At 34.5% G+C, this 11,477-nt stretch overlaps 1 protein-coding gene and 1 long non-coding RNA gene across 3 annotated transcripts in view; one reads left to right on the plus strand and one right to left on the minus strand.

Annotated features, from left to right (window-relative positions):
• Window positions 1-11,477, plus strand: part of LOC109858302 (PH domain leucine-rich repeat-containing protein phosphatase 2) — a 63,833-nt gene that overhangs the window by 48,896 nt on the left and 3,460 nt on the right. For both annotated transcript variants that reach the window (XM_020435405.1, XM_020435406.1), the window contains 8 exons: window positions 1,847-2,004; window positions 2,687-2,833; window positions 7,014-7,161; window positions 8,585-8,710; window positions 9,628-9,781; window positions 10,047-10,107; window positions 10,205-10,459; window positions 11,121-11,330. In XM_020435405.1, the coding sequence (XP_020290994.1) occupies window positions 1,847-2,004; window positions 2,687-2,833; window positions 7,014-7,161; window positions 8,585-8,710; window positions 9,628-9,781; window positions 10,047-10,107; window positions 10,205-10,459; window positions 11,121-11,330 (1,259 nt within the window). The remainder of the gene's footprint in view (window positions 1-1,846; window positions 2,005-2,686; window positions 2,834-7,013; window positions 7,162-8,584; window positions 8,711-9,627; window positions 9,782-10,046; window positions 10,108-10,204; window positions 10,460-11,120; window positions 11,331-11,477) is intronic.
• On the minus strand, window positions 2,868-6,224 carry LOC109858304. Its single transcript, XR_002250604.1, has 3 exons — window positions 5,956-6,224; window positions 5,170-5,339; window positions 2,868-3,349 (listed from the first exon to the last, which is right to left on the minus strand). It is a non-coding gene; the product is annotated as an uncharacterized LOC109858304 (long non-coding RNA).

The following is an 11,477-nucleotide window of genomic DNA, read 5'->3' on the forward strand; positions in this document are numbered from 1 at the left end:
TACTAAGTAGTTCCAGCGTTGACCGCTCGATAGCGCCGCTTACCCGCGCTAGAAAAAATCAGTCCGGGAACTTTCCGGACAAACTGTGTATATCGCTCGCTTTTCACCCGTAATCCCATTTTCTCCTTCATCAACGGGTGGCACTTCGTCTAATGGTGTCGCGTGGAAAAGGCTCTCGATTACGACGGTAACTGCGTTATCGCGAAACGCGGAATTTCTAAAGATCCGTTGCAAAGAATCTATCAAGCTTGAATTTTTCGTTGTTGTTTTTTTTTTTTTATTATTATTATTATACGAGAAAAATAAACCCAGTAGAAGAGACAAGCGGTGGATGTGAAAAATGTGTTAAATGCTAAAAAAAAAAAAAAAAAAGAAAAGCCGTGTACGATCTGTACAATTTATTTATATTTGTTTTTCTTTGGTTGTCACATCCAATATATGATATGACGCGCGCAATGTTTTGCTTTCTAGCGATATCGGTAGCGATTTTTGTACGTTGTATTGTTTTAGGAAGAGAGTAGAGCGCGATTGCGGACGAATCCGACACCGATAAGAAACCTATGACTGACGTCTTCATTGTTCGGTTGAAAGTTCGCCGCGAACAATGAGGCTATTTGTAGCCGATGCAACGAGCAGAACAATACTTGTCGGCACAAATATTGCTCGTGCACCGACGCTACCTTACGTCGGTTTCTTACAATAAAGTTTAGCACGGTGCTAAATGCGTTATAATCTTTGAATATTGTCCAACGATATTAAAGTTATTTAAACAACATCTATATTAAATACGTAAAGATGTATGTATGAAGCTTCAAGATTTTTTAATTTTTTAATTTCATCTATATTAAAGTTATTTAAACAACATCATCGAAAAATATAGCGTAAATTGTGAACGCGATATTACTTGCGCGTATATTGGAAACAAACATAGACTAAAATTATAATGAGAAAAGTATTTAAAGATTTTTTCTTTATTTTTGTTTGCGCTCGTCATATTAAACATTACTGCACCTTCCAACGATTGGAGAGTGGGGGGAAGGTCGCATTTAACTTATAAAGCGCGTGGCGATAATTGCGCCGCGCGTTGATTGGTGATTTTAATTTGGAAATTCCGAACCTTCAGGGAGAACAAATCGAAATAACGCGACGAAATTACAACGTTGAAATTTGGTGGCACGTTTGTCTCGACAAACGCGAGAGACTCTCTCCGTGTCTGATTAATCATCTCGCGCCGTATGGATATTGTTAAATTATTGATTCGTTATTAAACGATCTCTCTCGTCTGCGCGCTAACGAACCGATTGATTTGAATCGCACTATTGTGCCGTAATGTACGAAGAATCACAATGAAACGCGAAACGTCATTCACCGAAATCAACATTAATTAAAACAGCGTAATGAATTTTAAAAGCGTCGACGTTGAATTTGATGAAACGTAATAGGATCGAAATATGTGAAGTTAAATATTTGCATATTATATACGCATAGTTTTTATTAAACAAACTTTTATTACATGTTTTGTGAATTGAATTGTGACCCGCTCTGTAGGTATACATACTATTAAGTGAGAGAATTTTATTACGATAAACTTGGACTTTTCGTGTTAGGACAATTGTGTAAAATGTGAATAATATGGCGCGTATCGGAGATTATTTGATCGCTATCATGGAAGAGTCTGATTTTGAGGCAAATCACGACATTTTAGACACAGACTCCTTAGAGTTCGAGGTAAACGGCATTGTCACTTCATGATTGATTATGAAACTTGCAACAATAATCTGATTTAAGTTTAGTTTTACTTTCACATACATGCGCGTACGTATTTGAATTTGATATAATTCGACAGGCTACGCAGTTGTCATCATGTCCGAAAAAATTGGATCTGAGCAAAGGAGGTCTGTCGAGGATTCCCGACAGTGCGATTGCTTTTCCGGCAATAGAAGAGCTCGCCTTAGGATACAACAAGCTTACTAACGTGGACAACAATCTGAAGCTTCTACACAGGTATAAATTATATATATGCAATATATGAATATATAACGTGTTTATATTTCGATTTTTGTGTTTTGTATTATCAAACAAATAATGACCGAAGATTTTCTCTGCGAATGAAAATAGCTTTCGAAAAGATAAATTTGGCGATTCGAGGAGAATAAAAAAGTCTGTATACAGAATCTTGGTGTATTACGTTAAGTAATACTTTATGTCTCTTGTGTAAAGTACTTTAGCCGTTCATCCTGTTTTACAATTATTGACACAATGACGACTAATTTCACTTCACATTTGCGCGATTATTAATTTTTTTCTCTACAATTCTTTCTATATTCTGTATTTGTTAATCACTGAAGAAAGACCCAAACGACGGATCGGTCGATTAAAATAAACAAGTTCAAGATACAATACAACGAGATCCTGTATATAAGCTTTTTTTTTTTATATCCGCCTCGCATTACAATTTTTTCTGAGTGTGACAACACAGTAAAAAAAATTACCAAGTAAAACAAAAACGAACAATATAAAATTACTTTTTGCGGCAAATCTAGTAATTAGAGCAGATAGATTAAATCCCTTGCGATAAGAACGAAGTAGAACAAATAGTGCACATCTGATAACAGAACGCGGCGAGACTACAAGGAAACTTTAATTGGTAGTTAATTTGTACGTAACTCTCTATTCCCCCGCGTAGGTTCCCCAAACTTCGTGCCGTCCATCTGGAGAGTAACGAGTTCCACAGAATCCCGAGGGAATTGCTGGAACTGCCGGCACTGACCTATCTTAATCTCTCGGACAATAAGATCGAGATAATTTCAATTGACATCTGCCAGCTGGTCAAGTACGTATATAATATCGTATAATTATGTTCATTTATCTCTGTTTAAACGTATTTGTGTCGAATCGAAACAAAAACAGATTAAATTGCAATATTTCTTTCTCAGGTGTGTGTAGAAATGTCTTTTGTCAATTGTTGTCGTCGGAGTTTATCAGATAGTTAAGAGGCTATCTCTAATTTCTTTTTATTATCTTTTAACTTTTGAACACAGATTAATCAAAAATCACAATGGTAACGCAATATTTAAATGTAAAAAAAAAACATAGTTTGTAACATAACAATTGATTTCTCGAAAATTATAGTCTATTTCGTTTTATCATGAAAATTTTAAGTACTTCTGTATTCACAATCGTCATCACAATTGACCATCTTATTAACGACGTTTAAAATAATAATGAAATTAATCGATGTTCATTATTTATACTTAGATTTTGGAAGATCCGTTCCAATCGATGACGATTAGTATGCATTAATGCGGCTAAATTTTCCCTCCATACCACCTGATTTATGCGCATCAATCTAGAAGCACAATTAATTACCAACACATTAATCACGGGCTATTGTCGATCAGCGGTGATAACAGGTTCATGTGGAAAATCAGCGCGCGCGAGCGATAACAATCGAATAACGCTGTAATTCTCTGTCTTATCGAAAAAAAATGCAAGTATCGCGGAACGAGTATTACAACAAATACAAATTCAAGAAACAACATCTAACACACACACAACAACTACAGAACATCTGACACAATTGATTAGAAAATTATAATATAGATAGTAAAATATAATTATTTTATTTTTTTTTTGTATATTTTGTTTTTACTTACTTGTTAATATCGACTTATTAAATAAATTAGATAGCTCGTTTAAAACATATAATAAAAACTTAAAAGAACGAGCAAATCTATAGATGTTTCTTATAATAAACATATTTGATTAATAAAGAAGAAATAGTTTCTTATAATTAATTTCTTATAATTAATATGTCAGTTTTGCCTGTTTTTTTTTTTTACCTTTTAATTTTTTTAAGTTGCATCGCTCTGTTAATTCAAAATATTAGATCGACTCGCGAAGATATCGTATCTGCGAGCGTTTTCACTTTTACTTTAAACAATTTTTACGAAAACGCCTTGATCTTATAATCTAGAGAGGGAACTCCACAATCGAAACGGAGATTACGTAAAATTTCTCGAAAACCGCTTTCCACCGGCCGGAAATGAGGATACCCGGCGGGAGGAAGGAACTACGGGGTGTGAACACGACGACGACGTTGCACGCGCTCACACCCGCGCACCAGTTACACACGCGTGGAAGGTAAAAGGGTTTCTCGTACAGATTTACCATCGATGAAGCTAAAGGCGAATTTACAAAGGCCTACTTTTGTTCGGTATCTCAGTAAAGAGAGAGAGAGAGAGAGAGAGAGAGAGACTTGTTCTACATCTCCCGCTCTCTTTTTTCAGATAGAAGAGTTATGTGCAAAATAATTTTTCTCTCAAAAAAGAAAATTGTTGAAGATAAACTTTGTCAAAATTCAATAAAATTTCACAAACACTTCGCTGCTTTTTAGCTCGCGTGCTGCGGTTTCCACCTGTGTCGCGTCTTGCGCCACTGCCTCGACGCACGACTCTCCAAGAGCTGTTGCCCAACCCTGTTTCCACCGCACTAAGAGAGTAGTCGAGCAACTCGAGGGCAATTCCGCACGCGATTCCGCTTTCGACCGTCATTCGAAATAAAATGTCCAAAAACAACCCGGAGACAGAGAGAAAAGCAATGTCATCTGAATTTAAAATTATGCGACACGCGCGATAATGCCTCGGAAGCTTCCCGAGTATATACCTCGGTTTGACCCAGATAGACGAGAACAAAAGAGACTTTCAAAGGCAAAGGAACTTAAGGCAAGGATAATAAAAGGCTTAAGTCTTTATGGACTTTTGCTATAATTAAATTCGTTCTCTTTTCTTTCGCGCATATATTAACAATAATGCAATTAATTTTCTTTGAAAAACCATCACGCTACTTTTTGCGAGAACAATCAAGCGGAAACTTTCGCACGGTTTTAAACGCTGTGACTTTGACGATTTGACGTCTGTGTTTCGAGCCGATAATTCGTAAAATTGCTTTACGTTTCTCACGAACGTATTTTGACGGTAATGTGATACTTTATCGCGCATTACATTATAAGCGATGTAATTAGACGGTGTTATTCATGTGAGATTCGAGTTTATTATATATGTAACAAGGGTTTCGCGCCGGGACACGTCGACTATCGTTGGTGCATGTCTCCGGACGGAGATGCTACGGCATTATCGCTCGGCGGCACCGCTTCTCGTACATACACACCGGCAGACAATTTCTGTTCTGTTACATCAGAGTGGTCAACCAACCCATTCTCGGTCGGCGCCTCCCTCTTCTTCCCTCCCGCGAGCAGACGGTAATTCCTCAGGAGGAATAAGTTCGCCTTTCAACCGACCTCTTTAGTCCTCGGAAGAGTCGTCGCGAGTGTGCATCTTCTGCAAAAAATTCATTGGCCGCGGGAAATTACTTCCGCGTGCTGGGTCGTCGTAAATTGTAATATCTGGACGGTGTTGAAAAGTGTTGCAAAACACAGCAAATATAATTATTTTATCTCGCGCGCGTATCTCGTGATTACACAATTCTTTCGAGATTACACGCGATCGGTGATAAACATTGTGTGTCATACAAACTTCAAAGTGCGCAAAATAAGTTGTACGAGATGTACTACTACGTTGTTTACGTTTTGTCAATTTTTTTCGTGTAAAATTTATGATTTGCGATTTGGAAGATTTGTGTTGCACAAAGTGGCGACGTTGTCTGTAACAAGGATATAATAGACGATTGTGATGCGGAGTCTGGCGGAATTCGAAACATTCGGAAAGAGTGCGTGACAAATGTAATCAAAGATCACACACGATCGTTATTGTGTGTGTGGTTTCGCAATTAATATGACAAACAGAATAACATTAATTGCGTAATTAAATATATCCTGCGAGACGAAGTCTTTTAATGTGCGTTTACTGTGAAAACTGTTTGGAATGTGTCACGCGTGTGCGCGCAATAAACTATAATATAAGAAACATAAGGTTTAGAATAATTAATATAACTTACAAAAAAGGAGGAGAATCAAAAATCCGCAAAAATGAGATCTCTGTGGAACGTACATAAAACGCGCACAAGTGTTCTCTGAACGATATCTCGATGGTACTAATCGTACGAGCGCACCGTGAGTGAAGAAACTAAAGTCGGATATAAAACGCTACGCTTGTGTTTTCAAACAAGCGTGTGTGTGTGTGTGTGTGCAACAAGCAAAGAATAAGAAATAGCAAAAGAGGTGAGAAATAAAGAAGTGCGGCAAAGTGAGGCAACGCAATAGTTTTCGTGAAGTAAGTTTGCGCTATATTGTTAGAATCTGATTTTCGATATCTCGTTTTGCGCACACATTTAATGAGTCAATGAAATTAAAAAAAAAAATTTCACCTATTTTAACTATTTCTATTTTTTTATAAAAAAAAAAGTCGTTAGATTAGATGTGTTCAATGATAGAATCGTTATTGCTTTGATGGCAAAAATCGAAAGTCTGTCGATGACACAGATGTTTACTGCACGAAGGTTTTCACTATAATTCGAAACTTTCTACTCAAGTACACATCCTGTGGGCGGCTCGCTCGTTTAGGTTCACCGACTCGCGTGTCCGAGGCATCGAGATACTACAATTCGCAATAATCGTTAAAAAAATTGCATTATATTGAAAAGCTACAAAAACTTGTGAATGAATTCCGTTTTAGATTTAAAGATCTTTTTCTCTTTTGTTAAGTTTTTCTTGAAAAATATAAAAGATAGTTACAACCTTAAACAATTAACCAGGTTTTTTTTGTATTTTGAGACAGAGTCCAATAAAAACTTAAATTAGTAAAAAATTTAAATCATTAAAAACTTAAATAAACATTATTAAAATCTTAATTTTAAAATTTAAATTATTTAAAATATTATTATATTATTTTACATTATATCTGCTACAACTTTACATTTCTTGTCATTTTTTTGATAATTTGTATTTTTAAAATAATTCCTCGTGTCATATTTTGTGTTAATTTATTCGCGATATAAAAATTATATATATTTCTATTAAACTAAAATTATTATTATATTATTATATTATATTGCAGTTTGAAAGAGCTTATCCTTGACCGTAATGGCATCAAGGACCTACCGGATGAAGTGATACGGCTGAGAAACCTAAAAAGTATTTCCCTTGTTGGAAATTTACTCAGCGTCGCACCATCTTTTTTCAAGATGCGAGCTCTTACTCTGACGGTATGTTAAAATATATCTTTTGTATGAATATATGTATGAACAATGATGGCAAAATTATACTCCGTAAGTCGATAAAATGATATTAAACACTTCTGGAACTCTCTAAGCAGTTATATTGATCGATAATTGCGCTTATTGAATTTTCTGCACCGTAACTACTTGTGCATGTGTTGAATATTCGAAGCTATTGACTTCAGAGAGCACGCCAAATATTCTTCGCCTCGTAATTTATGTTTCGTTTTACTTTTAAACAGAAAATATAAAATTTTGTTAATAAAAAAAGTTAAAATAAATAATTATTAAAAACTTGTAGTTTATAAAGTTTTTAAGGTTTATGCACACAAGTTATTTTATTTTGTATGACAATCTTATCTTTTATAAAAATCTTTGTGTGTGTATGTGTATTTTTCACGAGAATGTAGCAAAAAATTTTACCAACTTACTCTCTTTTTACACCACGAGAGATCTGGATTATTAAATGTAGATATTTACAACATCTTCGTCCATAAACGTAAAAACTTATCTTGTCTTCCTCTACCAATGATCAGAAAAGATCTTTTGGGCAAAGATGCATTTTCCAGAATTGATGCGTAGCTCTGTCACAATGACACATCATGTACTAGAAAATACAACTCTTCCCCTGCAAAATTTTGTCATCGCAGCAACAACTTGCGATCATTGCAGGAAAAAATTTGGTCCTGGAGAATCTCCCAGGACCAAACAAGAGCTAGAAAAATTTTTTATTTTTGAATTGATTTATGACCCAGCTTTCGCCGGGTACTAAAAAAAATTGTCTTATAGACTCATCAAGTTGTTCCCCTCCACGGAAATCTTTAGTAAAAGGCGAAAGATTTATTCGTGTGTTGAAGGGAAACCAGAGTAACGTTAGGTCTCAACGGCGGGTTACATATAAGCAGCAAAGCAAAATTTATATACGAGAGACACGTCAACCCGAGTGGACATCTACCGGTCATACTTAGAAGTAACCTCGCTGCTATCCCTACTTAGTTGACTTAAATAGCGCGCGGCGAGTAAAGAGCGAGAGAGAGAGAGAGAGAGAGAGAGAAGGAGAATGAGAAGGAGAAGGAGAGTCGACACACGCGACTCTGTAATTTGATACTATAGCAGCGATCAATAATAACGTACATATCTCTGATATGCTAATTAAGGCTATTATAATATCGTCGCTTAAAGAAACCAATGTTTTTACTGAATAAAAGAAAATTATGAACAAAAGAGAAAAAGAACTCTTTTGTCATTTCTAAATATTAATTCGTTAGGATATTATTATATATAGATGTAACTTTCTACATACGATGTTTTCTTAACGTCACATACACGCGCGCGCTTATTTCATTAGCGTACAATTATATTTTTATTTTCAATATTTTTATATATAAATTATTTTTATATTAATTTGTAGGAAGTTCTGTCAAAGACAGACCATGGAAAACCTTACAAAGATGAAAAAACCAATCATAGCAGTTTGCACAAAATCAATCTGAGAAACAATCAGCTGAAAGGAAACATAATTTTGGGAAATTATGGTGTAAGTTTATGTACATATGCTCTAGCATATCTATATGTATATGTAGATTTATTTTAGTATTCTTATGATCATTGAGTTCTCTATTTATTAATTATTCAATAAAATATTCTTTAAAAAACCCAGATTGAAAAATTTCTGGTAGAACAAAATAAACTCGTTATGTCGGTGTGTTTATTTAATATCTTTCTCTCTAAATTATATATTATAATAATCTAAAGGAGAGCTGAAAATTAATTCACTAAGAATTTGGTTGATGTGAGAAAGTAAGATGTAGAAACTTCAACTTTTCAAATGTCAATTTATGGAACGTTTGAAATTATACATTCGTACGTTTTGAAATTATACATTCTGTCCGTTCTGTACATGGAAGTAATTGATTTATGAATATATAGCAAAATTGTAAAAAATAAAATATCTTACCACAAGACTTGCAATGTTTCCAAAATTAAGTTGATTATAACTGCGTGTTAATAACACCTGAGAATCGACGACAAATCATTGAGAGTAATTTCTGAAATTTTTTTTTTTAATTGAAGGAAAATCAAAAATTGGTCAGATGTCAAATTTAAGAAGTCAATAAAGTCAAAACATAAAAAGAAAGGATAAATTATACGAAAGAAGGAAAAAATTTTTGGTCAGAATTAAATATAATCACTCACAGTTCTTCTCTCCGAGCATAAGTAACAATTCAAATTGTCGTCAACCGTCACACGCAGTCCGCACACACCATTATAAATATAAACATATATATAACTCACACGACGTACGTGAGTTGACTGTGTGTATAGAGTTTCCATCTCTACTTTCTCACCAACATCGGTAAATTAATTTTCAGTTCTTTTAAGTTAATTTATATTTTTTGAATTTCCGAAGCTTGTTTTATTTATAAATCTTTATTTCTGTTCCGCAAAATAAAGAATCTAACGCATCTGGACGTCAGTGAAAATAGCATCGAAAAACTGGATATTAGCGCTCTGCAAGAATTGAGAAGCGTGCGCTGTGCGCGAAATCAATTGACGGAATTAACTCTTTGCGGTCGAAATCTCACATCACTTATCGCTGGAAACAATAGTGAGTATAAACGTTGTATGTGCGCACTGAAAAAACAGTTCTGTTGAGATAAAAAAAATTTGATAAATCAAACCACAAATAAAGTATTTTGGAAACAAATTTTGGTAATCTCAACAAAACTGTTTTTTTTTCAGTGCGATTATATACTGTTTTTTTCTCGGAGAAATCGTGAAATTGATTAAAATAACGAGAAAAAATTAAGCAGAGAGAAACTGTTAAAAAATTGACAAACAAAAGACTGAAACTACAATTTATCATTTTTTAGAGTTGAAGAAGTTGATTGTCGAACCTGTGCCAATTAATCTCGAGCATTTGGATGTTTCCTAGTAAGTAAATGTAATTAAACATAAAATTACTTTATGCATTTTCATTTATCTTCTCAGTCGTTTATTTTAATTTTGCCTAAACTTTATATGTTCTCAGCAACAATTTGGACGCTTTGCCAGAATGGACAACCGAATTGCCAGCTTTACGCGTGCTTTTCGCATCGCACAACGCTCTCACAGCTCTTCCAGACAGGCTGTTGTCGCAACCATCGAGATTAGAAGTTCTTCATCTACCTCACAATCGATTACAAGCGCTGCCACCTCCCAGAAGACCACTGAACATTGTCCATTTGACTCTCCAAGGCAATATGTTAACCACGCTGCCAGTCAGCTTTTTTACAAACACCGAAAAGTAATATATCAAACACATCTCACTTGCACTAACAATACATCGACTTTAAAAGTAATATTGCAAAATTAAAAAATTTAACTGGAAATAAAACAATTAACCCTTCAACTGCAGACAAAAAAAACCTACGAGAACTGTAAAATGGGTCTGTGAGGCCCACGCAACTTTAAGATCGAATATCTTCGTGAAAAATCAATATTTGTTTAATTTCTTTTTTTGCATAAAAAAGTTGAACGATTCTGCGTTGATAAAAAAAAAAAACAAATTGAAAACATCTTCAGTTTCTAAGATATAAGCGTTTCAAGAAAAATTGACAATGTTTTTTCGAAAAAAACTTTTTGTTTAAAAATTCATGTTTTTTTTGTAATTAAGATTTTTACAAAATTCTTCTTAGGTTGTCTAAGGTTCTAAAGTTTTTTTTCAGAGTTCTCAGATGTCGCTCAAAACTAATACCCACTAGAGACAACGGTTTACAATTTTTGAGCGGGTCTAGGAGACCCAGTCTACGGACGAAGAATTAAATTTTCAATATTTGGTCTTAGCTGTATATTTATATAAAACAAATCATTCACATTTAACTTCGTAACATAAATTTATCGTGTTTTCTCGTGTTGTTGTAAGCGCAATAAACTTCGCACCTCGCCACTTATAAACTTCTTTTCAGGATGAAAGTTTTAAACCTCTCCAACAATCGTCTTTCCGAACTTTCGTATCGCGAGGAAGCTGGCAAAAATCATCAGGGATCACACACTTTGGAGAAATTATATCTTACAGCAAATTGTCTAACTGATACGGCACTCGACGCTTTGGCGAAGTTCACGTCTTTGAGAGTTCTTCATATTGCTTACAACACCTTAGACACTCTTCCCGAAAGGTAAGTCTTATCTTGCAATTTCGTGTAAAAGATAGGAAAGAGAGAGAAATAGAGCTTTATTACACACATACATTTGCACACATAATAGAGTCTCTTATTTTGATTATTTATTGTGTTGTATTTGTTTATAATATATTTATTATTATT

Source organism: Pseudomyrmex gracilis, unplaced genomic scaffold (assembly GCF_002006095.1).
Source record: "Pseudomyrmex gracilis isolate BER0280 unplaced genomic scaffold, ASM200609v1 scaffold_197, whole genome shotgun sequence".
Lineage (NCBI taxonomy): Eukaryota > Metazoa > Arthropoda > Insecta > Hymenoptera > Formicidae > Pseudomyrmex > Pseudomyrmex gracilis.